This window comes from Tachysurus fulvidraco, chromosome 22 (assembly GCF_022655615.1).
Source record: "Tachysurus fulvidraco isolate hzauxx_2018 chromosome 22, HZAU_PFXX_2.0, whole genome shotgun sequence".
In the NCBI taxonomy this organism is placed as follows: Eukaryota; Metazoa; Chordata; class Actinopteri; order Siluriformes; family Bagridae; genus Tachysurus; species Tachysurus fulvidraco.
The window spans coordinates 12,941,844-12,969,176 of NC_062539.1; the positions used below are offsets into that span (position 1 = coordinate 12,941,844).

Below are 27,333 nucleotides of genomic sequence, written 5' to 3' on the forward strand. Positions count from 1 at the left end.
TTTCCCTCTCAGCCATAACACAGATTGTTTTAGAAACTTTAAACTCGGTCGCGGTAATTAGATCCACTCTCTTTAATCCGAGAGAAATTCTTTAGGATTAACACTTTACCACCTGCACCAAAATAACACACCATAATGCACACTATTATACACCAACACTCACTATAACACACCGTAAACAATGCATTACTGGTGCATTAACAATAATGAATACTAAAGTCAGTTTTTATATTTGCGGCATTTTAGTCTGATTTTTTTCTATCTTGTTGCTTTTTATGCCTTGATATAAGCCTCAAACAGCTCTGTAATCTCACATCAAGCTCAGTTTATTCTGTAAAAAAAATCTGAAAATGATTAAGTTTGAGTTTTATTTTCAAAAATATGGCCTGGAAAGAAAACGGACAGAAATTCACAAAGCCGAAGAAAAAAGCAATCTCAAATCTGCGTTTAAAGAAAGAAAAGAAAAGTGAAAGCCGGGTTTAATTTGTGTTTTCCTCTCTGAGTAAAGAAGGGATTTGAGCTCTTTTTTAGCAGATCACAGATCACAGAGCTCAGACTGCGACTCCATTCAGAGGCTCTCATATCGGGGTCACACCGCATCACCCCGACTTCCTGTTGGGCTTTAACACACACACACACACACACACACACACACACACACACACACACACACACACACACACACACACACACACACACACACACACACACACACACACACACACACACTTATTATTTATATAATAAATGATTGTATAAATATAATGAGGGATGGAGATATATACATACACATATATAACTCTGCCCCATCACAATCTTTTCTTTTCTGTTGTTTTCATGTGTTTTAAGAGACCCTAACCCAAACTATACGTGTTTTTTTCGGTTTTTAAGTGGACTGATTTAAGCAGAGCTCATGTGTGCTTTAATGAATAAACTCATAAAAGCTGCTCATGAATCATTAATTTGCAGAATTTTAATATATTTTTTTATTATAAAATAAGTTTAATAATAGACGTGCAAACTCAATTCCAGTCTGATCAACGGTAGGACAGGGTTTTACCAGATTTAAAAACAAAACAGAATCGCAGCCAGATGTTCTAGCTGCTGAGAAACAGAAGTGCGCGTGAAGACGCTGTTTTGTTATTTTCCCATCTGTATTTGTTAGGCAGTTTGGTGCTTTAATACCTTGTTGCTTTGCGTTAAGTAGGATTATGTGTGAAGTGTAATTGCGCTTGCAGGTTTGTATGAATTCGTACATAAATGACAAGTCAGGGAGTGGGGCGGGGCTAGCAATCTTAGCTTTACCTACGATCTCATATGTAGAAGTTACAATTCTCTCTCTCTCTCTCTCTCTCTCTCTCTCTCTCTCTCTCTCTCTCTCTCTCTATCTATCTATCTATCTATCTATCTATCTATCTATCTATCTATCTATCTATCTATCTATCTATCTATCTATCTATCTATCTATCTATCTATCTATCTATCTATCTATCTTTCTCTCCCTCTGTGTGTGTGTGTAGAATAGAATAGAATTTTCAGAACATTAGACATTTCTTGTGTTCTTTTCTTGCAGCTTTGCTTTGCATTTTAAAATTTTCTTTAATTTGTGTCAACAGCTTTTCACATGATTTATCTTTTCATTATCATTTATCTTTATCTTTTTAAGGTCATCTCCATTGCTGTCACTTGTGTTTTTACTTGTGTTTGTGCTTGACATAATCAGACATTGTTGTTGGCCCCGCCCTCTGAACGCAATTAGTTCCTGATCAGGTGCACAGGTCCATTTCCCTGTGTGTGTGTGTGTGTGTGTGTGTGTGTGTGTGTGTGTGTGTGTGTGTGTGTGTGTGTGTGTGTGTGTGTGTGTGTGTGCGTCTGTGTCTGTGTGTGCGTGCGTGCGCTGAAAAAGTTAGATATTTTGTGCAGGGGAAGGATTAAAAACAATTATACTCCTCCTATAATAATAATAATAATAATAATAATAATAATAATAATAATAACATTATTATTATTATTATTATTATTATTATTATTATTATTATTATTATTGTTATTATTATTATGTGTCTTACTTAACACGTATAAACAGCACGTTTAGCGAAGTTTATTTTTGTGACATAAAATCATTTGGTCAACGTTGTTTTAAAATTGCTTTAAAATACAGACATAAAAAAGTTTTTTCAAAAATATAAAAGACATAAAAAATGTTTTTAAGCACGCAGTATAATATCTGCAACAAAAATGTTTTGATTTTAAATTAATTGAAACTCGGATAAGGAGTTATGTGATACGAGTCACGAGTTCACTAAAGATAAAAATGACGATATAAAATGTAAGAATGTTGTAGATTATCGAACACATCGGTCGCTATTTTGAGCGCACGAGCCGAACTTTTATTTTAGCTTAAAAAGTTTCTGGTCAACGTACAGCTTTTTAATGTGTATTGTGTGTGTGTGTGTGTGTGTGTGTGTGTGTGTGTGTGTGTGTGTGTGTGTGTGTGTGTGTGTGTGTGTGTGTGGAGCATGGATGCATTAAAAAAGAGTGAAGGAAAGCAGGAATGAAAGCTTTTCTCCTTGTTGTTTAGGGAAAATTTTTGCTTTTGTGTGTCCGAGGTCAGGCATCAGCGCCTTACACACACACACACACACACACACACACACACACACACACACACACACACACACACACACACACACACACACACACACACACACAATACACATGGCAACGCTCTCTGATCACAGAAAATGGAAAATCCCGCTCCCTCCGTCAAAAGATTTTCTTCTCCTTTCTTTTCTTTTTTTCTTTAGCTCTTTAATCATTCAAGGTTAAAGTCAGAGAAAATGCTCACCAACATCCGGTTCACTAACTCACTGCTCAGGCTGCAGTGACTAATGATTTATTCACATTTTATATATGTATTAATTTATTCCTTTGACAATTGAAAAAGAAAAGAGAAAAACAGGTTTGTTCTTAGTTTATTTGATTATTTGTTTGTACACATATTTTTTATTTATTTATATTTTAACGAGTCCTTCCGGTTTGAGGGCGTTACTTGGTTTCTCAGTTGATGAAATCTATAATATATGCAGCATCATGGTTTTAGGAGGAAATATAGTGATCTTTTGTCTTATTATTTGCTATTTTCAATCATTCACTAGGGCAAAATTACATAAGAAATCACTTTCAAAATATATCTGGTTCTTTTTGCGAAATCCTATGAAATATAATATTTGTGTAATACCTTTTTAAAAAAATAAAAATAAAATTAAGGACTCAGGAGTCTTCATTCTTCATATGTTATATTTACACATTTAATGCGTTCTTTTGTTTGATTGTTATTCACAGAATTTGTTTCAAATTAATCTTTATTTTCTGATAATATATAAATAAATACATAAATAATTCCGTCTTTTTCAGTTGATTTATTATTATTGTTATTGTTTTTGTTATATTATTATTCATTTATTTATTTGTTTGTTTTTTTGTTTGTTTCTTTGTTTGACTATTTATATTTTGTTGTAGCACAAGGTCACCTCATAAGGTTGCCGTAATGTCAGAGAAACGGAAGTGAATGTTCCTGTCTAGAGGATGCGTGTGTGTGTGTGTGTGTGTGTGTGTGTGTGTGTGTGTGTGTGTGTGTGTGTGAGAGAGAGAGAGAGAGAGAGAGAGAGAGAGAGAGACAGACAGACAGACAGACAGACAGACAGACAGACAGACAGACAGACAGAGAGCCTGCATGACTTTGGCTTTAGTATCAGTCCGACATCTTTATTAATGCAGTGGAGATGAATATGGAGCAGAGGATTCATGGCGTAGCGGAAGTGGTGTGTCTCCTTTTTGTTCCGCGATAATGAGCAAGCCAGATGTTGGCATGTGAAAGAGGAATGTGTGTGTGTGTGTGTGTGTGTGTGTGTGTGTGTGTGTGTGTGTGTGTGTGTGTGTGTGTGTGTGTGTGTGTGTGTGTGTGTGTGTGTGTGTGTGTGTGTGTGTGTGTGTGTGTGTGTGTGTTTGTGTGTGTGTGTGTGTGTGTGTGTGAGAGAGAGAGAGAGAGAGAGAGAGAGAGAGAGAGAGAGAGAGAGAGAGAGAGAGAGAGAGAGAGAGGAAGAGAGCGAGGAGGAGGGACACCACACCACTTCACTCATGTCCTTCATGTACACCGTCAACACGTCAGGAACTTAAAAGCTCTACACTTCCACATCACACTTCATAAGTAAGTTTTTTTTAACAAAATATTTTCCTTTCTTTTCACACTATTCCTTTTTCCCTCTTTGCCCTTGCATCCTGTTCTTCTGAGATATCGACGTATTCGCTTGGCTGATTTGCCCTAACATGAAAGTTAAAAAGTTAAGTAAAAGGTAACACGATCTTTAACTTTATAGCTTTATCGTTTTTTAATTTATAGATTTCTATAACACTCCGCATTCATGTTGGTTGGTGATCTGTTTTAACACAAAAAAATAAAAATAAAATACACAATGCTTTAGCAACTGTGTTGTGTAAATTCACAAAAAGATAAAAATGTAAAGATAAAACAAATGTGTAAAGTCACTCTGTTAGGTACATGGCCTCGAGCATACCTGATGGCACATCTTTCTCTCTCTCTCTCTCTCTCTCTCTCTCTCTCTCTCTCTCTCTCTCTCTCTCTCTCTCTCTCTCACACACACACACACACACACACACACACACACACACACACACACACACACACACACACACACACACACACACACACACACACACACACACACACAAATGTGCGAGCTTTCCCAGAAGGTCTCTCTGTGGGTGTTTTACTTTGTCTAAAATACAGACATATATTGAAGGTTAGATGATTTTATTTGCTATGAGTTTGATCCACAAAGTTTCCATCCACCGCAAAGTAGCGAACAAAACACATAATAATAATGTTTTTAGTTCTTTCTCTTTAATTTATTTCAAATTGATCAGAGTTATAACAGCAATACAGTTTTTTCAACCGTTGTGTTCTGTTGGGCTGGACAAAAGAATATCACACGTTAATTATTGAAATGTACTTATTCATAAATGCATTTAAACAGATCTGTTAGAGTTAAAAGCTGTTCTGACACATACACTGAAACTTTAACTAATCAATTTAATTAAAAAAGCTCATTTAACAAAGCAAATTCGTTGCCTATAATTTTCCAAAATTATTTAAAAAATAAATACAAACTAAATGACGTGTTATTTTTCAATATAGGAAATAATCTTTCATGAGCAAAAAAACAAAAAACTATCTATCTTCTTATTGCTCATGCTGTTTTCGTACTTTTCAGAAGCATCTTTATTAACTTCTTAAACCTTAAGGAGTTTACTTTGCTTGTACATTTGCGCATGTACAGACAGGTATAGGAGTGAAAAGGTGTGCGCTTTTTTAATTGACTCTCATGCACTGACGTCACAGGCCAGGCACGCTTTAAGCACCAGACTTAAAATGCTGGAGAGAGAGAGAGAGAGAGAGAGAGAGAGAGAGAGAGAGAGAGAGAGAGAGAGAGAGAGAATCAACGTGCTGTGAGTGAGGTCATTTAATAAGCCCAGGCCAAGCATTTACACACACACCTTCCTTTGTTCAGCAGGATCAGTCTCTGTGTCTCAGCACACACCAGGTTTCAACTATTTTCTCCTCCTGCGCCGGAATTTTTTCATTTAAAGAGAGAGAGAGAAATTAATATAAATGTTGATGAGACTCACGGCTCAGGGCGGGTTAAGGTCAGGGTGAAGGGCGGGGCTCGCGCTCCTCTGGCCATCTCTGGGGAGTTTATTTCCGAAATTCCTACAAAACAAATTCTTAACAATTAAACTCTTGTCCAACCTGTAGTTTTATTCTATTCTGTTTATATATATATATATATATATATATATATATTTAAATTGTAAATAATCTCTCATGCAAATTTTTTTTGTTTTATTTTATTATAGTCAAATTTTCTGTGAGCTGCTCTGTTAAGAGAATTTCCCCACTGTGGGATCAATAAAGTTTTCTTATCTTATTTTATCTTATTTTTGCTTTATTTTCAATCAAGCCCACTGCCAAAACTGCAAGCTCACATTCTGCTTGTTTATTTTATTCATAATTTCTTTAGTTTTTTTTTTTAAATTGGATCATTTTCAGTCAACCTCACTGCCACAAATGCAAACTTGGATGTAACTTTAAATTGAATTGAATTTTAATCATTTAATGTTGAACTTAATTATTATTTAAGTGCCACATTTTCAAACTTTATTTTGTTGAATTTTATTTTATTAATTGACCCAGATGTCACAAGTGCACACCTGTGTATTAACTTTTATTATATTAAAATTTTATTGTAATGTTATCATGATGATGTAGAAGCTATAGAAGCTGTAAATGGTGATGATGTGTGTTTCTAAATTAAATGGAGTTATAGATTAAATCAGCTTTTGTTTTTTAAATCAATTTGATAATTAATATAATAACACTTCAATTTCTACAGCTTTGAATATGACTCTTTGTCCACACACACACACACACACACACACACACACACACACACACACACACACACACACACACACACACACACACACACACACACACAGAGAGAGAGAGAGAGAGAGAGAGAGAGAGAGAGAGAGAGAGAGAGAGAGAGAGAGAGAGAGAGAGAGAGAGAGAGAGAGAGAGAGCTCGTAAAGCTTTAATGTTTAAAGTGTGTCTTTGGTGTCACTTAAATCCGGATGCATTTAAATTGGATTTTAAAGCTGAGATTAAAATGAGTCATTAGCGCTCAGATGTAAAATAATCCAGCGTTCCACTTGGCTGATTTTCTTATTTCTTCACTGTGACAATATCATGCCATCTTTATGACCATGTGTGTGTTCAGAGGGAAAGTTTAAAAAGTCAGACAGGATTGTTTAACTTCTAATAAAACTTAAAATATTATTATTAAAAACATTATTTGCACAGTGTGAATATTTGCACTGGACAAACTGCAGTGACGGATTAGTGGGAAAAATAAATGTTATAATATCTCATGCACTCTCTAAAACAAGGGAAAGTACCTTTGCCTTGTTATTTGGGTGAAAACCTTTACTGCCCCTTTCACCTAAAACTGTGTACTGTATCTGCAGGGCCTTTAAATGCAATTTTAGAAACAGAGTGCAATCTGTCTTTCTGTGTAAAAGACACTCTGAAGCTACAGTGTGTATAGCTGCTCAAAGTGGAAATCACAAATCCACCATTATCGCACTTATTATAGTTATCATTGATCTTTTTTATTGTCAGGTTCCTGTTTGGTAGTCCTGTTTTACTTACATTTCACTTAAATACTCTGAAATACAACTACTCAGATACCCCAATACACACCCTGATACCCCAATACACACTGAAATACCTCAAAATACACCCAGATTCACCACAACACACATAAATACCCCAAAACACACCCAGATACCCCAATATGCACAGTGATACCCCAGTACACACTCGGATACTCAAAAACACAACCAGATACTCCAATACACACCCAGATACATCAGAACACCTCCAGATATCCCGATACACATGCAGATACCCCAACACACACCTAGATACCCAATACACACCCAGATAAACTGATATTCACAGATACCCCAGCATACACCCAAATACCCGAACACACACTCAGATACCCCAACACACATCCAGATACCCCAATACACACAGATACCCCCAAATACATGCATGCCCAAATACCCGAATGTTGACCCAGCAATATCCCAACACACTCACTTTGATACCTACCCAGAACCTGAAGAGTGTTTAAAAAGCTAATTAAAAAAATAACAGTAGAATATCAGTCAGTCTGCCTGTCTGTATGTCTGTCCTCCTCTAAAATGTGTATAAAATATGTGTGTGTGTGTGTGTGTGTGTGTGTGTGTGTGTGTGTGTGTGTGTGTGTGTGTGTGTGTGTGTGTGTGTGTGTGTTGCTGCATTAAACTAAAGGCTTTGGTATTTTTTGTTATAGCTCCATCTGTATTTGTGCTTTTTTCCAGATTAATATTATTATGCAGCACTTTAATATTATTAACCTTTCAATCTTTTACATCCAAGATTTTTCTCCATTTCACGTGATCATGTTTTTCGGCAAAAAATACTTGATTCATTGGCTATCTCACACTAAAAGGCACAAGTGTTTATTTCAGTGAGTTTCTTTTCACTTACTGATTCAGGAATGTTTAATTAAGTAAAATTGAAGGAATCCTGAATCAAATCCACTAGAGACGACACCAGTTCTATACTCAGAAGCAGTCCCAGGACCAGAAAAAAAAAGACGCTGCATCAGATATCGGGAAAAAAATATTTGGTACCAGATCATGTAACAATGGCAAAAAATTAAAAAATAATTTGGAAATAAATTTATTTTTGGAATTGAAATTTTTTTATATAAAGAGAGAAGAGAGATTTAGAGTGTAAGTGAATTTTGTATGAGGTTTAACTGTAAAAACAAACAAAACAAAAAAAAAACGTTACCGCTTAGTAATTTTGAAAGAAAACAATATTAGAAGATATTAATGGCTGGTTAATGGCTGAAACTGACACTGAGTATCAGAAGAGAAAGATGAAGTCACATTATGATAATTTTCCTGGATTCTACACACTAATCTATACATTTTAAGGCTTATTTGTCTGTCTGTCTGTCTGTTTGTCACAGAATCCTTAAAGGAAAATCAGAAATAGGTCCACACTTTGCAAAGAACCTTTAAAAAACCTTTTTCTTCAGAGTGTAGTTTGGATTGTGCTTTTAAAAGACACCCTCTACAGTTTCTAAGCATTTCAGGGTTAAATGTTATTAAAATGAAGCTAACATCACACCTGGTTTGTGTTAGAACCTCTGCAGAACGTCTCAGTTTGTCCTCCAGGCTGAACTCTCAGAGATTTGTCACTTATTTGAATGAAACAAGCCCCAGTTATATGGCATATCAGTTTTTTGTCAGTGATTTGAATGACACCGGTCTCGGTTATTCGGAGTAGCAGTCTCGTTAGGAGGCCTGTTTTGAATGACACAGGGAGCAGCCGGGAGTTCAGCAGTGCACGACGGAAAGAAATCCAGCCTTTTCTTCTCCTTGCTTACAGCTGTGAGAGTCGCTGAGGGGCCACGGTGAGACGGAGAGGCCTTGCGAGCCTCGGGCCTAACCCACTTCATAAAGGCTCAGCCGAGCTGAACGGCCCGCTTTCCACCGGCCGCTCTTGAGCACCGAGGCCCTTAAGCTCCTTAAGCAGCCTTTCAGACGGGGATTTAGGTAATGGCCCAAATGCAACCTGATACTTTACTCGCACAATAACAGAAATATAGGATTCACTTACATCATGCTGCTTGTTATGACCTGTATAATCCAGTGTCATTTATTCAGTGTGGCCATCAGCGTGTGGCATATAGACCTGTGATTTCTCTTAAGTAGCTTCAACGTATAACGTTAGATAAATCATAAACCTCACCATAAACGTCTTCTTTTCTACTTAAATCATAAAGGCTGTGTACAGCAGACTGAGATGTGAGATAAAAACCTTCGTTTGCACAAAAATTTATTAAAATACATCAGTAATCCTGCTCTTATCAAATCAAATCACGAGCTACCTGAATAGCACAATGTTCATTAATGTGTTTTAATTTCTACAGTCGGATTTCTCTCAATTTATGTTGCTTAAACACATTTTATCGATTGAGTTTTATTTATTTGTATAGGCCTTTTAACAATGGATATTGTTCCAAAGCAGCATCTTCATTGCATTATTTTGACATTATTTTGAATAAATTTGTTATATAATGTGTATAATGTGGATAGTCCTCTGATTTATAGTCTGATTTCTCACGGTGGGTTCATCTATCTATTATTCTAATAATTCATATATGAACATATTAGACTAAAATCCGACTGTAAACTGACTTCAAAAACTCAAATCTAATGATAATTTTATTAATACTTTTTATAACAGTGTTCTATGAGCAGATAGCTCTCTGGCTTCTGTAATTAGTTTAAATATTATTATGCACATTTACATAATGAGGTTCCTATTTGTATATTTGAATAGTTAAATAGTTAGGTTATGTTCATAAATTAAACCTGTACAGTACTTGGGGGTTTGAGTTTCAAGAACCCCTGGTGTATTTGATACATTTATGAGATAATCAGCTTGAACATTTAACCAGATTAAAGTCAATAAACATGTTTAAGATCACAAACAAGTTAAATATTCCTTTTTTTAATATCACATTTGCTTTTGTTGTGCTATGATTTATAATAATAAGAATAATTAGAATAATAAGAATGCGTGTGATATTATGTGTAATATAGGTTTTATATTTTATATTTATAGGTTAAAATTAAAGACAAACTGTGAAATATTTTGCCATTTTTAAAGCCCCACTATGATGATTTTTCCTCATCTTTAAATCTGAGAAATACAAATTTCTAAGAATTTGAAAATTTTCATCTACAGTGTCCACCAGTGTCCATGTCTGTGACCAAGTCACACTGTTAGTCTGAGCATTTTATATATAAAACTACATTTCTAAAACTAAGATCTGATCTCTCTCTCTCTCTCTCTCTCTCTCTCTCTCTCTCTCTCTCTCTCTCTCTCTCTCTCTCTCTCTCTCTCGATTTCTAAACACAGATTTACCAAATGACTTTGGTTTAAACCCTGTGGCTAATCGTCCTTGGCTTTTAATCTCTCTTTTATTTTTGATGAACTTCTCTTGATGATGTGAAGAAGTGTGTATTAAAAAGTGTGTGTGTGTGTGTGTGTGTGTTAAAACCTATCGCTAATCAAGTATTGAAGGTCTTAATATAACAACAAAGCTTTAATTTAAAGCATTAAAGCACCATTACAGATACTGTGTTTCTGAGATTTACTGAGATAATATAATACATCTAGTGCTAATGATAATATAAATGAAAAACTGTCACAGACCCCATGGTTCTGCTTCATGCTCATGTTTAGCCTTTCACTGCCTGTACAGCTGGGGTTTCCATCCACAACTTCTTTCAAGTATCTCACCCGATTTGTCCTTTACTTTTCACTAAAATTGTCTAACTATGTCACACCAAACTCTTAGACTTGTTCATGCTTTAAAATATCTTGGTACAAATGATGTCTTTCTGAGAGAAAGTGTTGTCAGTTCATGTGTCACTACTCTGTTCATGTTGAGTGGCTTTCCACATCCTGAAAGGTGAACAAATATAACAGGACGACTCGGTGTGTGTAAACGACTTCCATATAAGGAAATGATTAATGTTTTGTTTATTTTCTTTTCTTTAAATGGCGATCTTGCTCTGAAATTAAAGTGTTATATCTGTGTGTGTGTGTTTGCGCTGTCCCTCTGTCCCTCTTTTATGTAGGTTAACAGCACTAATACCTTCCTCACGGTCGTCTATCACTCCTCCACTTGTCACATTGAGAGTATGTTGTTCTCAGGAATGACTGGCCTAATTAAAAAAGTTGCCCCGTTTCTTTCTTTTTTTATCATAATAATCTCCTGATTAGGTCCCAACGTAAGCACTACTGTAAATCAACCCAAAGGCCATTTTTTCCCCGTTTTGTACGTTGGAGGACGTGCTGCTCCACCAGGTCACATTTTGGTTTTCAATTAACGTGCTTTTATTAAAGTATAATTGTCCTAATGATATGCTCTCCATTTCTATAGGGACTAAGCCTTTTAATTTAATTTTCCAAAAGCCGTTGATCTTAAAGGCCTTGTGGTACTGAGAAATGAATTTTACATTATTTTATTTCCTGAAGAGAAAAGAATAAAATAGTAAAAATTAGAAAGGCAGGTGTGTGACGTGTGATTCATGTGGGATTTTATTTGAGTTGGTGACCTGGAGGTGACGGGATTGTTGTTGTTGTTGTTGTTGTTGTGTTTAGGAATTATAAAGTATTTTACCCTCGGCATACATTATATCAGCCAAATGTTTTTATTTTCTATTATACCTCCTTAATTCACTCATTCTTTACGCACTCTGTAAACCACTTTGAAAACTTGAATCAATAAAATATCATTGCACATTTGTGGGTGTTCCTTTTTCCAGAAAGAACAGAATAATTATAACTATGTAAATAATAATTTATAAAAACAGGAAATAAAAAATTCATAATGCAGCAACACAAATGTTAGTGTAATGTAATAAATGGGTGGACTCATTATTCCATAAAAAATGCTGTAGTTTGTTCTGTAACTCTTTACAACATTGAGTAAAGAAATGTAATAAGGATGTTATTACATTATTAGCAGTTTATTACATTAGTGTGCCTATTAAGGATCATGTCTTTGCATTTTAAAATGGCTTCATAAACACACCCACTGGTCTGCAGATCACAGACCGACCCTCATCTGTTTCTCTGTACATTCTATCGTTCCTGTGTATTATTTAGAAATAATACACAGGAACGATTGAATATACAGAGAAACAGATGCTTTAGGATGCTTTTATTTTCCAAATTAAAGGTGCCATTTGTAATAAAGCTCTCTGCTAAGCTCTTGCATTGCAGGTCTTAGGAATACTTTAAAAATGACCAACTGCACCTTTAATATATTTTTAAAAGAGCAGTAAATTATTTCCAGATAATTTTTTTTATGTTTATGTCTCATTAACCTTGCTTCTCATCTATGTAAATGTTTAAAGTCATGCAGGATTTGTTCAATTTCATATCATGTGCAGTTTCCAATTCCTGGTTGTAGGACACAGTTGGACTGTCGAGACCTTTCTGGAAGTTCAGCGTCCCGCTGCTCTGTCTACATCTAAACAACAAAAGGTGGAAGAAGAGGGCCTCATCAACACCTCGAACGGCGCCATAATTAACCGACTCCTGAGGTGGATGATAACAGGCTCATGATCTCCGCAGGTAAGCCAGTGGAGCGACGCTATGCGCTCGGCTCTGCTTTCACGCTGCGTGTTATGAGCGCAGCTTCCTCTCAGGAGGCCATCTTGGCTCGGAAATTTGGCGCAACTCCCAGAAATCTCAGCGTGAAAGGTTAACCGTGGGGGTGTCTGAATCTGAAATTGAGCGCTACCCGCTGCAGAGTAATTCACAGATCACACCATTCTCCTTCTGTGTGTGTGTGAAAGTTTTCAGACACGGCTAGTTGGCTTTATAATCTAGTAACTTTGACCTTTAAACGACCAGTATCCTGCTATTTGTCTAAATTTACCTTGTTGACCGGGGAATTGATGCATGAACATTTGTTTTATCGCATGCTGGTAAGTCCAGGAAGTATAAAAATCACGTGAGGAGAACGCAGAGGAAAGCCAGCACTATGTAGTAATTACGACTCGTATTTGTCTATGAACAAGTTTTGGGGCGTATCAGTAGTGACGTGTCATGGCGGGTAAATTCAGCAGACGGTAAGATTTACGTGCTGAATTTTCTTGTCACTTGAGCACGCACCACGGTGTAATCACGACCACTGAACTTGTACACGCGAGCTTCTTTGATTCAGAAGCCACGCCCACTCGGTGTGTCACGGGATTGAATAATTGGACTGAATCCAACGTTTAAATCCCAAACAAAATTAATGAATCCTGTGCAAGAGACACTGAAAGAGAGAGGACTCGCGGGAGACGATTGTAGAGTTAATTACTTTACAATGATGGTGTTTTTGCTCTTAATGAAAAAGTTGTGCTGCAATCGGTGAGTTTATATATAAACACAGACGAAATTTATTAATGTTATTAATAGTTAACGTACCTAATAGTTGTCCTTAGGAAGTCAGCACTGACACTGGAGACTCCTTCTCCTAAATGTTAAAGTAAATCTTCTCACACACACAAAATCTTTACATCGAGTCTGTCCTGAGAACCTGTTAGAGATTAGAGTCCGGAACTCAGCAGCACTTTAATATACTTAACACAGTTAATGAAGGCTTTAAAATGCTTTGAAACCCACACTCTTATAATTACTTCAGAGACAGCTATGGCTTTTTTGGGAGGATGTGTGTGTGCTTTTATTTCTTTTTTCTCGCCTGCCTACCCAAATCATCACCATTTATATCTGTGTGCATCTTCATCCATGCAGATGGAAATCAGAGCAAGGCATAATTCTAATCCTCGTGCAGACATCAGTGATAACACTCTTACATCAGTGTAGCAGGTCACATTTTAGAGGATTTGTGATGAATTAATGTACAGCAGATCTGTAATGTGATGTGATACTCTGTCCTGAGTTTAGCCATGCTAAAACACATAGGGCAGAAGGTTGTGAGGTCAAACACCAGCAGTCTTAATAGATTCTTTAAGTATTTGTTGGATTATTAAGCTTGCAAACAAAGTCATATTCAAAGCCATTCAGATAGAAAACCACTCTGTTGTCCATTCTGTTAAGTCTTAAGTGTACCTTTAGAAACCAAAGCACCTTTAAGTGTTCTACGTTTCCTATGAGTGTACGAGAATTAAAAAACCAGCCCACATAAAGGGCTTGGTTTAAAAAGGAAGAAAATGAGGCACCCAGAGATGAAGTTATTAATAATGTAACCCAAAAAAGGCATTAAATAATAATATTCAATCCAGATTATGCATCTGAATTAAATGATTCACCATCGGTGCAAGTGAAAGACATCGATTTGTTCCCACAATATTTAATGTGTTAATGCAGAGACACTGTTTACGTGTGTTATTATTATTGTTCTACAAGGTGGTAATAATTACAGTGAGCTTTATTATATCTACTGAATGTGTCTTTCTCTCAGACAGCAGTGCTGAAGATGGACGAGGACAGAGGGACAGATTAGCTGAAGGTTACGGAGAGCGCAGAACAGCAGGATGGACACGCAGTGAGACAGCTGGACCCAGGCCAGCTGGTCTCTCTGTCTCTCTCTTTTTGTATCTGCTTGTCTCTCTCTCTCTGACCCTCTCTGTTTCTTTGTCTCATTCTGTGTGTCTTTCTCATGCTGGAATTGGCACTAATTTAGAGACAGACAGAGACAATCAGAGATCAGAACCAGAAAGAGGAGAGAGATAGAAAGAGATTGAGAGAGAGAGAGAGAGAGAGAGAGAGAGAGAGAGAGAGAGAGAGAGAGAGAAATCATTAAATCATTTGAATCATTAAAGGCTTTATGACTCTTTCGTAAAAAGGTTCAAGGTGGAACCCTTTATGACAGGATAGCAATTAGCAGGGTTCCACCAGATAAACAAAGAACCTTTAAGGGTTCTAAATAACGATGATAAATAGAGAAACTGTACATGGTGTACAATGTTAACAACACTCAGTGTCATGCATATGCTCTTGTTCCTGAAGGGTGCCAATTATTCTGCACTGTGCTTTTGATTATTGTAAATAAAAATCTGTTTCAGTTTGCTTTTATTAACTAATTTTAATTGTCCTATACAGACATAGAAGGGCACAATAATTTTAGTGCAGTGTTTGTACGTAATCTGCATTTGATGTATATGTCAAGTATATGTTATACGTCAACACGTGACTCTGTACTCCAGCAAAATGAGTTTAAAACCGAATCCATTTCCATTATTGTAATGACAAGTGCAATACATCCTGAAATTGAATGTGAAATCCCTGCAGAAGGAGAATTAGCATCTTGAGCAGGAGTGAAGGCTGAATGCAGGGAGATGGAGAAGAGTGCAGTCCTCTGGCCCTCGGCGGAAACGCGTTAATCACATCCTGCCCCGATCCTGATGGCACAATTCCTGCTGGACTTTCCCAACACTGTCTAATTGGATGCTAATTAATTCATCATGTGATAGCATTCTAATCTGCCTGTTACGGACTGATTCGATCTGTCCTTCATCACCTGCTGACCTTTCATCATCATCATCATCATCATCATCAGCTCACATTCACGCCGATCAAGGAGCCTTAATGTCTAAATCATATTTTTATCCAGAGGAGATTATTTTAGTTGAATATGATATCAAGTGAATATGACAGCACCTGAAGGACGGCCAACACGGCCAGAGATCATTGATTAGTGAATAATAAACTCCTTCATGGCGGATTTATGACACGGACAGAGAGAGTGTGTGTGTGTGTGAGAGAGAGAGAAAGAGAGAGAAAGAGAGAGAGTGTGTGTGTGAGAGAGAAAGCGAGAGAGAGAGAGAGTGTGTGTGTGTGTGTGTGTGTGTGTGTGAGAGAGAGAGAGAGAGAGAGAGAGCCAGGAGATGCACCTGAAAAAGCGCGCCGTGAACGTGAGTGCAGAGTGAAATGGGCAGTAATCGGACTGTCACGCCACGTCAGACTGTTAGAAAAACGGATGTCAGAGTCTAATTCCGCAGGGTCACGAGGTCACGTTCGAGCACTACAGCGAGCTGTCAATTAAATGATCCAATTAAGCTTACCATTGGATGCGTTTCAGAGTTTGTCAAGGTCTTTTAGCGGTGATGTTTCAGACTCTGCGTTTATTCAGGACCCAGCTGCTGTCCAGCATTCACACACACACACACACACACACACACACACACACACACACACACACACACACACACACACACACACACACACACACAATTTTAATTATTATATAGTAAACCACTTTGTCTTGTGATGATAGAAAATCACAATATGATAGAAAAACATTCAACTATGAATGACTGTTGCTCTGAAGAAGCTTTTCTTAAAGCTTTATGAGTGAGTGAGTGAGTGAGTGAGAGAGTGAGTTCCAGGTGTTTATCTTTTGTGACACAGGGGTGTCTTTGGGAAATTATCCGTATCCTATTATACATTTTACAAGAATTTTACAATACAATGATAAATAGTATCATTGTTTTTCATGATACAGTTTATCATAATTTTGTTCATAAAAAATGTTTTATACTAAAGTCTAAAAACTCTACAAAGATTGAACAATAAGACTTGGACAGCCAAGATCATAAATAAAATAAATAAATTTAAAAAATCCGGGTATAATTCCAGATTTATGTGATATAGTCCCAAGGTATTTTATATAAAGTTAAGGTTTGCAGGATTCCTGGGAAGTGTTAACGCCACATGTCCAGCAGAGGGCAGCGTCACTCTACAACTAAAATCACGCTGCGTCCAGCGGCTTCTGGGTCAAAGGTCAGCGCAAACCTGTGCCCACGTTAGCATTAGCATTATACTGCTTTAGTCACTGCATAAACATGTCAGTGTTTTATGGTGTAGTTAAGAACTCAATAAAAAAAAAGAAAAGAAAAATGAACGTTGAATCACAAGTCGATCAAATCAATTAAAGTGTTTTAGTTGAAAATGTAAAAGGCAGAAAATTGTTAATCAAGCTGTGTGTTAATATGTGACTTATTGCTGAGATGTTTAAGAGGTGTAATTGAAAAATTAATAGGCTGATTTCTGTGGGGAAATAAACGCCTGATAAAAAGCGTTAATGACATTACAATTAGCAGGAGGACGAGGCTTTCTTCTTTGTGTTGATTCTTATCACTAGGACAAAAAAGAGACCTTTAAATATCCAGATGACATGTAAATGCCATTTTTACTATTTTACTGCATTTTGAAAATACTTTGGATTGTTGGAACTTTCTGCTCAATCTGAACTTTAACAGATTAAATATAGATAATAAAGATAATAATAAAAACATTGTCTTTCTAAAGTCTTTCAAAAGTGATCTAAAATGTCTTAATACAGGCAGGTCTCAATTTTTCACACAACCCGAAAAAAAAGGGTTTGTTAAATGTATTTACATTTTACAAGATTAAACAAAATGGTACAAGATTAGAGACCAGATCCTACTCCTACAGCTCAGACAGAGACACATCTGATCTTTACTGTAGGAACTGGTCAGATATGAGATAGAGAAGTGGTCAGATATGAGACAAAGAAATGGTCAGCTATGAGACAGAGAACTGGTCAGCAATGAGACAGAGAACTGATCAGATACATGACAGAGAACTGGTCAGATATGAGACAGAGAACTGGTCAGATATGAGACAGAGAACTGGTCAGATATGAGAGAGAGAACTGGTCAGACAGAGAACTGGTCAGATACATGACAAAAAACTGGTCAGATAAGAGACAGAGGTCTGGTCAGCTATGAGACACAGAACTGGTCAGCTATGCAGAAAACGCTGCTAACAAATATAGAATTTACTGTAATAGTTTACATGATAAGTAAATATGTGTAAGTCATCTTATAGTGATGTATACATTAAGACACACTAAGATACTAAAGACTTTGATTATTTTCCTTTATCAGCACTTCCTTTGCTTTAGGGTTTTAAGCCTCATAAAAACCACAATGATTTGTGAATGATTTCAAATTTTACTTATTAAGAAATGACATGTATTTTCTATCCATTTCTAGTTGACTAGTTAGTTCCTCTTGTCGATTCTGTTCTAGCAGCTATAAACATAGCAGCTTGTCTCCTCAGTTTGTCTCTCTTTATTCTCAAAATAACACACAGCTGGGATATGGCAAAGGTGTGTAAACTTTTCTGTCCTTAAGATGTGGGAAAACTTCAAGTTCCAGCTTTTTCCTCTGACTGCTACACGGCGCTGACACTGGAGTCTCCTTCCAGACGTCAAACATAAACATCTCCTTACATCGTTTTAATATATAATCTGGTCTGAATCATTTACTATAGAAACAATAACGTCAGAGTGAGTGCATTAATATAAACCTGCGCTACATTCAGAGCTGCTGTTCTAGACAATAATCAGAGACCAGAACTCAGCAGCTGTTATTTTGTCACCCTAATGTTGTAAAGTCCTGTATAACATGCAAAACTGAATTGTATAAGTATTTTTAGTATTATGTGAGTTTAAGATGTTTTTATAAGAAGGTGTTATCCATCTGTTTCTCAGAACAATAAAAAGCAGAGAAAAAAGTCTGACCTTTTTTTTATCATTTAATAAAACCCAGTGCACAAATGAAACCTTTCAGATTGACAAACAGAATAATGTGTCCGTGGTTACAGATAAGATGGTGCCTTTTCCCTCTTTTCATTATATAGAAAACACAATACTTTTGGGACTTGATGGACACACAGTTCTGAGGTAATATTTAAAAGATCAAATCAGAACCATATTAAAGTTCTGAATAAAATCAAAAAGAGAATATGGCTGTGTGTAAGACTGAATGTAAAGTAAACACACACACACACACACACACACACACACACACACACACACACACACACACACACACACACACACACACACACACACACACACACACACACACAAATACATTAATCTTTTAAAACAAAATTTTGAAAAATTTTTTTAAGTATATTTATCCAGAGCAGGGTGTTCTTACTGGCTCACTGTGTGTGTATTGCTTAAGAAGCTATTTCATGCATTATTCATGTCTGCCTCCCACCGGCGCATTTCTTACCTGACACTTCATGATCCAATTAGTCTTGAAAATGACTCTGTTTGTACAGGGTGTGTGTGTGTGTGTGTGTGTGTGTGTGTGTGTGTGTGTGTGTGTGTGTGTGTGTGGTTTTGAAGATAACGCTCATGTAATGGCAGAGCTTCACATCTTTAAAGCATTGAATGTTCGATGTTTGGATGCATGATGAGATGAATGGATGTGGATACGGAAAATAAGCTTCTGTGATCGGTACACACATACACACACACACACACCCTCACACTACACGGCACAATCTAAATATGTCTGTGTGTGAGAGATGTACAGACATTTCTTTTGGTGCTTCAGTGATTTTCAAGCTTATACAGACATAATGCTACACCTCCTTCACTGTAATTGGCACATAACCACACCTTATTAACTGTATGTGACTATGCTTCTTCCACTGTAACTTATTATATAAGCCACACCCCCTTCGGCAGGACTGACATGAACAGAGGTAACACCTTCTTTACGGAGACTGGCACATAGGCCACACCACCTTTAGCAGGACTGACATAAACAGTGGCCACACCTTTTTCAATGAGGCTGGCACATAGGCCACACCCCCTTTAGCAGGACTGACATGAACAGAAGCCACATCTTTTTCACTGATACTGGCACATAGGCCACACCCCCTTTAGCAGGACTGACATGAACAGAGACCACACCTTCACTGAGACTGGCACATAGGCCACACCCCCTTTAGCAGGACTGACATGAACAGAGGCCACACCTTCACTGAGACTGGCACATAGGCCACACCCCTGTCAGCAGGACTGACATCAATAGAAGCCACACCTTCTTCACTGATTCTGGCACACAGGCCACTCCTCTATTGTGACAAGCATAAAGGCCACACCTCCTTCCCCTTAACTGAAAGTCCACACTTCAGCTCAGCAGTCTGTTTGGCTGTAAGATGTATGATGCTCAAGGTCCACGCTATTGTCTGTTAGATAACACAATTCAAACACAATGAGAAAAGCTCTGAGTGAGAAATGAAGAAAACTGAAAAGCTTTTTCCCTGCTAGTACAGTGTCTCACTATCCTGTACTGTATGCATCTCTGATCCTGCTCTTAATACATCTGAAGTACAACTTTGATCAAAATATTTCCACCTACATAATCACCCAATTTCTCTGTGCATTTGTTTGATAAAATCTGGTTTGTACAAAGACGTCAACAGTCTCGGTTTTAGTGTTAGAGCAGAAACCAAAATACCATAACACTATTTATATCACAACGTTGATTCTTTTTTTATATCAGCAGCTCTGACAGTACTGCAGCTTCAAAATTAAACTATTATTATAATAATATGAATGCACTGGTTCTAATATGTTATCATTTCTATAGCAACAGCTCAGTCACAGGGATCTGTACTGCAGAAAATCCACTGATAATAAAAAAGATTTAAAAAAAAATTGCTGTAACAGGAGTTTTCTGTAAATAGATGTTTATTTAACATTTTATGTTAGGAGTCTCCAGCATCAGTGCTATATAACAGTCAGAGGTAAAGCAGGAAAGAGTAATAGTTCACTAGAGGGCATGCTGCTATAGAAAAATAATCAACTTCAGGATGGTAAAGGTAACTCCACTTCACTGTTACGAATTTAGCAAGCTATGACATAAAACCATTCCTGCTTACAGTATATACAGCATGAACATTGTACCAACATCTGCACACAAATCTCGATGAATGTTGTTAAAATCCGAACTTCATGCTGTTTTTAAGAACATAGAATAAAAAAATAACTCTGTTCTGTTTGTCCTTCATGCTTGGTGATTTTCAGCTTGTCAGATTAATATCTGCCTTTTCAACAGCATAATATAACTGTGTGAAAAATAACTATTCACAGCGAAGGCCATAAAGATCATTCAGAAGCCTGAGGAAAAAGAACTCAAATTCCTGCTTCAGTGTTATATTTTCAGCTCTAAATATTCACATTTCATTTATTACTTCATTACTTGCAAACTTTGTTTGCTTAATGGATTATTCGTAAGATGAAGCAGAAGTCATCATATCAACATTTAAAAAGCTTAGCTAGAAATTCATACAAAGCATGAAACAATTCCAAAAAGCCTCCTGTTTTTATACCGTTGCATTGTGGGAAGTCTCTAGAAAGGATCATATTTTCAAAGGAATTCACCAGAAATTATAAGTTGTCTAAGAATTCCGTGATCCAAGATGGCTTTAGGCTGCCTTCGCAATTAAAAATAAAAATGCAGCTCACCACAGGAAGTGCACATTGTAACCATAGCAACACCCACACCAGTCTAGCTAATACAGACTAATTAACTAGCCTAGTGTTAACTAGATTAGATTTATCATCAGTAATAAAGATGACAAAGATTTCTCAGCAAGTGCTGGATTAAGAATTGGGAGAGTAATAAATATAGGATTGTTAGCCGTGATAGAGTGTTAGCATGGACATGCTAGCTGAATGCTGAATTCATCATACATGAGGCTCACACTGTAATCTGCCTGTGTAATTCTTACATATAAAATAGGAAAGTAATTAAGTTGTTCATCTATCTTAGGTTTTACTTAGAAAAAATGCTTATGATAATTTATCATGTAGTCCTGTAAACAGATCGTCTTCATGCTAATTCTTTTTTCTTGACTGCTGGTTTCCATCACTAATTAGCAGTAGTTGCTGGAGAGGTTCCTCAACTTGAGACTGAGGTTCTGCTTTGTGTAACTGAGCTAGTAACCCTTTATGTACACATGATAAGTTTGTAATCATTCATTAGCGCTGCTTGTTGAAGAGGTTCCTGAAGGCGCTGTTGTAGTTCTTGTTAAAGGCTGTGTAGATGAGCGGGTTAAAGAACGAGTTGGAGTAGCCGAGCCAGAGGAAGACGCTCTTCCAGGTGGGTGGTATGTGCCATGAGAAGAGTGGCGTGATCAGCTCAGTCAGGAAAAATGGGATCCAGCAGAGGACGAAAACTCCAATCAGGATTCCGACCATCAGTGCAGCACGACGTTCCTTCTGCTCCCGCCATGTCTCGCTGTCTGTCTGGAACGTTACAGTGGCATGACGGACTGTAAACGCCGTCTGAGGATGCTGCCGAGTTGCCTCTTTTGACTATAGTACAAATTGTGAAAAATAAAAATAAAAAACCTCAGTGATGCAGAGAAGATCTGTTTCAACACTTCCTACTTTGATCCCAAGGCTCCATGCTAGCTACTTCTATATGAAATTAACATTTACTGTAGTTAGTGGGAAATTAGTTACCATTGTCTAATTAATCTTAGCATATGTCTAATTAATTATTCTGATTTTATGGTTTAAATTCATAAAAAAGATGACCACAGTATCATTGATATTTTTTTTATATTTTAAATTAGAATTTGTTTCATGATTTAGGGTATGGTGATAATATCTCCTCTGGATAGTTCTAATAATAAAAAAAAAGACCAAAACTGAGAACTGTCTGTATGTTGCTGGTTTCCTGATTTCATTAATGTTTTCTAAGCACCACACATATGACCCTGTGATATGTTTTAAGCCTTTGCAGTAACAGTAATAATGTGTTCATATATAATACTGTGATATATAATATTGTGATTGAAAATATTGTAAACTAAGTATTGACATGTTTGTACTCTGTATGTAAAAGAAACCCAGTGGACTTGTGACATGACAGAGAACCAGGAGCTCCTCAGAGAAAACAAAAGAATCCTTTTAGCCTCTACAGCCTTTCATTTCTCTTGAGGGCCGCGGACATGTCACTCGTTAAAGAACGAACAGACCTGATGCTGTTTGACTTAACGGAGTCCTTAGAGATGTCATGGCCTATTAACAGCCTGCAATAAGCCACTGAAGCAATTACTAATGAGGTCGCAATACCAGGAATGTTAACTGAAATAAAAACCTATTTGCATCATATAACACCAGCTAAGTGAGACTATTCTAATGAAGGGTTTACATCATTCTTCCAGGAGTCGTAAGCCTAGTGGTTGCAATTTATATTCCAGGAAGTGCAACTGTGGAAGATCCTCAGAGAAGTTCAGAAACGTCTACACCAAAACTCCAGTATTTTTCCAATTCATAAGGGGGTTAGTGACATTAAACTGACCTGTACTGTACATGATTGTGTGAAGGTGTGTTTAAAGTGCCATGTGATGTCCCACCAGAGTTATATTCCCGCCTCTCACCCGGTGTTCCGGGTCTTAACCTCTGGATCCACCACCACTCTGACCAGGATAATGTGCCAGTGAAGATGATGAATGACTGAATGAATGAACCTTGAGAATAATTGTGGACAGACTTCATGTTTTTGCTTGCAATTATTTCAATTAAACAGAAAGTAACACAAACCTCTACAGCCTCTGGAGCTGGAGTAATGGTGTTGTTCTTCTTGGATCCGATGCGAAATTTGGCCGCTTTGTAGATCTTCCAGTAGACGAACAGCACAACACAGAGCGGCAAATAGAAAGCGCCAAAGGTGGAGAAGATGGTGTAGGATGGCTCCTGGCTCACCTGGCATTCCATAGCTTCTTCCGAGTATGTCTCTCCCCATCCGAACTGCGGTGAGAAGGAAATGATAGAGGAGAGCATCCATGTTAATCCGATCATCACGTTGGAGATCCTCTTGCGTCTCTTCAGAGTGTACTCAAGGTGACGTGTGATGGACCAGTAGCGATCAAGCGCAATGGCAGTAACATTCCAGATACTGGCCGTGCAGCAGAGAACGTCAAAGGAGATCCACATTTGACACAGAGCTCGCCCAAGTATCCACCGTCGGCCATACAACTCCCGGACGAGGCTCAGGGGCATCACCAGTCCAGCAACCATGACATCTGAGATGGCCATGGAGGCCACCAGGTTGTGAGGAACACGATGGAAAGTGCGGACCCTTAAGATGGTCACGAGGACCAGCATGTTCCACATGAATGTTGCCAAAACCAGCATGGCCAGCAGGGTAAAGATCAGGACGCTGAACACTGTCACAGGTCTGTGCAGGTTTCCATAAAGTGAGCTGTGATTGGATGATATGGAGAGGCTGGAATTGGACATCCTCAGGATGTGTTTATGAATCTTATTTAAGACAGAATTCCTCAGAACTGCAACAGGCAAAACAAAGAAATGTTAGCTCAGGAAAAAAGTTACAGGCAGGGGGTTACATTTAGAGGTGAAGGATCTAGAAATGAAAATATTGGCAGAGTAATTTAGTGTGTCGAATAACAGCAAGAAGCCTCATCTCTCGAGGTTACAGATATCAGGATCCTTGCTGAGATTTTGTGAGTGTAAGTCTTTCCTAAGCTTTCGTCTCATCTCAATCCACATTTGCATTTTGATGCACAACCTGCTGTGGGAGAAAGTGAGCTTTTGATGATTTATTCATGATTAAAAAGGCTTAAATTTTTTTTTAAGCTCAGGTCTTTCAAAATGACTCATGAACAACCTAAAAAATGTCTCCTTACTGTAATGGCTACTAATGGTACGCAGTGGAAACCCAACATTTGAGGTCCTTTGCTCCTGTGCACTGGTGTCAATGTATGCGGTTCAAGTGGGTTCTCGGGTTTCCTCCCACCTCATAAAAACATGCCGATATGTGGACTGATGATGCTACATCACACGCTAGGTGTAAACTTAATTCCTAGAGATAGTTGTGGATCATGAAAAATTATTTTTATATATTTCACACTGTATTCACTGATGCTCCTGGACTGGATTATGCCTGGTGTGTTTGGATCATATTTGGATAAATGGCACTTTTAAGAAGCCAATCCAAATGCAGCTAAGTAGTTAAGGAAGTAATTAAACTGTAGACGCCGTATTTGACATTAATGATATGAGACTGATACGTGTTTCACTCGATATTCAGATGATAAAATCAGCAGCTGATCGCTTTCCTATAATGAAAAGTGTTTTTTTTAACTCAGATGCAAAGGTGGAAAGATAAATCAAGTCAGTACAAAAAATGTAAGAAACTCTACTGTATCCGCAGACTGGTTTTCATTTGCTACAAAATACAGGATTTAATTAATAAATATTGTGTTCAGTACACCACAGGTGACTGACTGCAGGAGTGACTTCCTGTTACACTCCTAATGAAGCTCTGGGCTTGATTTTCTTTTAAAGACTTTGCAGACTACAACAAAAAGCTTAATCAAAGAGTGATTAAACCTCATTAAGATTGGAATAATCACTTTAAGTCCATGACCATAAAGTTCAAACATTACTACACAAGGAACTTAGAAATGCTCAAGGTTGCTTAGTTACTTAAACCCCAGGAGAAATTTCTGATGCCGTGCCAACCGGCAGCAACAACATCAGCACTGGCTCTGAATAACTGAACGCCGAGCACTTATGTATCAGACAAACTATATATGCATATATGGGTGTATATATATATCCTTTTATTAAACAGGTATATTGACATATCAGATAAAACTCAAACATATCTTATGTCTCTTATAATTGTTACAGATTTCATTGATAAATAAACTGTCATCCAGAGGAACCTTTATGTTATGTACTATTAGCTGTGTGTTAGAAAGAATTCTATAATATATACTACAACAAAAGTCCATTCATTTATATACTGAGTGTAAATTACGCCTCTTTCTTTAGATATCCCTAAAGCACCGTGGCCTTCAACTCCTCCATGTGTGAAGAAAATGCTCCATGCTCTGAGTGCAGACTTTGGAAAATCATCTTTGTATTCGTGTGTAGGAGGCTTCAACCCACACTGATGCCACCTTCAACCCTTCATCAGTATCAAATGGCTGAAGTCTCATCAAATCATTTCTTTAATGACCAGATTGGAGATAGATCTGAAACTGCTTAGATCTGTTAATCATACAGTGACCAGGGAAACAGCTCAGAAGCTTTAGTAGTTAACAAAATATTAATCACAGCATTATTACAGTGCATGTTATCAATGATACAGCAAACAAACTGAGTAAGATCTGTTATTTTCACCTGCCAAGTATCAACCGTAGAAATTTTTAGCTATCAATACAAACATATGTTAATGTACCAATGTAAAAATAAACAAATAAATGCAATCTGTAATTGCTGGGAAAAGTTACATGTACAAGTAAGTATGTTTCTCCTAATAGTGATATTTTTTTTTCCATAACTATACTTTTCTCAAAGTAACAAAATAATCTTTTTGAAACAACAATATGGGTTTCTTGTAATAATGATATGCTTTATCTGTAATAACAATATGCTATTCTCATAATAGCTCCATGGTTTTCTTGTAATGAACCCTTCAAATAAAATACACTTTATGATTTAGTAACAGCAATGTGTTCGTTTGTAAAAACAAGACGTGATAATGAGTTGCTTTTCTTATAACAAGCTGTCTCATAATAATATGCCCAGATGTTTATGTGCTTTTCTCGCAAGAACATAATGTTTTCTCATAATAACGAGATGTTTCTTAATAGTAACGACCTGATTTTTCATGCTGATGAGACATAATGCAGAATGAAATCTCAGCTCATAGTAAATGAATGTGATTTATGGTGTCTTATGTGATAACGGTTTGGTATTTAATGACATTTCATGCATTATCAAAACTTCTACAGAACAATCAGGACTCAGGAGAAAATCCAGTACGCACCTCAGAGAGACTCGCTTCATTTCCTAATTAAAGACGCACGCGCGCTCATGTATCACAGCGAACAGGATTACAGAATCTCAGCAAACTGGGAGAAACCGGGAGACGGAGGAAGAAGCGCGCGCCACCGACACTCACGCGCGCGCTCACTCACTCACTCACTCACTGATTCAAAGGCACGCGCGCTGCAGCCGGTTTGCAGTTATTACCGTGCAGCTTCAACCTACATCCTGAAACAGGTAAGGGTTTATTAGCACACGCTTTTTGTCCTGAAGAAACAACATGCAAAGTGTTGAAGTATCAACACTGATAAATAGCTACATTATAGCCTAGAGTGTTAGATAAACACGTGCACGAGTGTTTATCACGTGTTTATCACCTTAGGACAATTAACTCTATCCTAACACACGGTATTCAGTGACACCTTATTCTAATGAATTAACACCTTTT

General features: G+C 37.2%; 1 protein-coding gene and 1 long non-coding RNA gene across 3 annotated transcripts; one reads left to right on the forward strand and one right to left on the reverse strand.

Moving 5' to 3' along the window:
- The first annotated feature begins 4,081 nt into the window (after positions 1 to 4,081).
- LOC113640250 lies at positions 4,082 to 15,030 on the forward strand. Of its 2 annotated transcripts, none has more exons than XR_003440015.2 (3): positions 4,082 to 4,210; positions 12,696 to 12,859; positions 14,700 to 15,030. It is a non-coding gene; the product is annotated as an uncharacterized LOC113640250 (long non-coding RNA). The 2 variants fall into 2 exon arrangements; XR_003440018.2 differs by having other exon boundaries at positions 4,096 to 4,210; positions 12,676 to 12,859.
- Positions 15,031 to 20,779: 5,749 nt separating this feature from the next.
- On the reverse strand, positions 20,780 to 27,199 carry htr5aa (5-hydroxytryptamine (serotonin) receptor 5A, genome duplicate a). Its single transcript, XM_027142864.2, has 3 exons — positions 26,887 to 27,199; positions 23,628 to 24,373; positions 20,780 to 22,391 (listed from the first exon to the last, which is right to left on the reverse strand). Exons 2-3 carry the CDS (start codon positions 24,324 to 24,326, stop codon positions 22,056 to 22,058), a joined length of 1,035 nt encoding a protein of 344 aa, XP_026998665.1. The 5' UTR covers positions 24,327 to 24,373; positions 26,887 to 27,199; the 3' UTR covers positions 20,780 to 22,055.
- Between the last annotated feature and the right edge of the window lie 134 nt (positions 27,200 to 27,333).

Bases quoted from the DNA above. Each gene is read 5' to 3' on its own strand.
- htr5aa (XM_027142864.2), bottom strand. From the start codon at position 24,326: ATGTCCAATTCCAGCCTCTCCATATCATCCAATCACAGCTCACTTTAT. The intron at 22,392-23,627 runs GTTTGTGTTACT...TTTGTACTATAG, and splicing joins CAGCTCCAGAGGCTGTAGAG to TCAAAAGAGGCAACTCGGCA.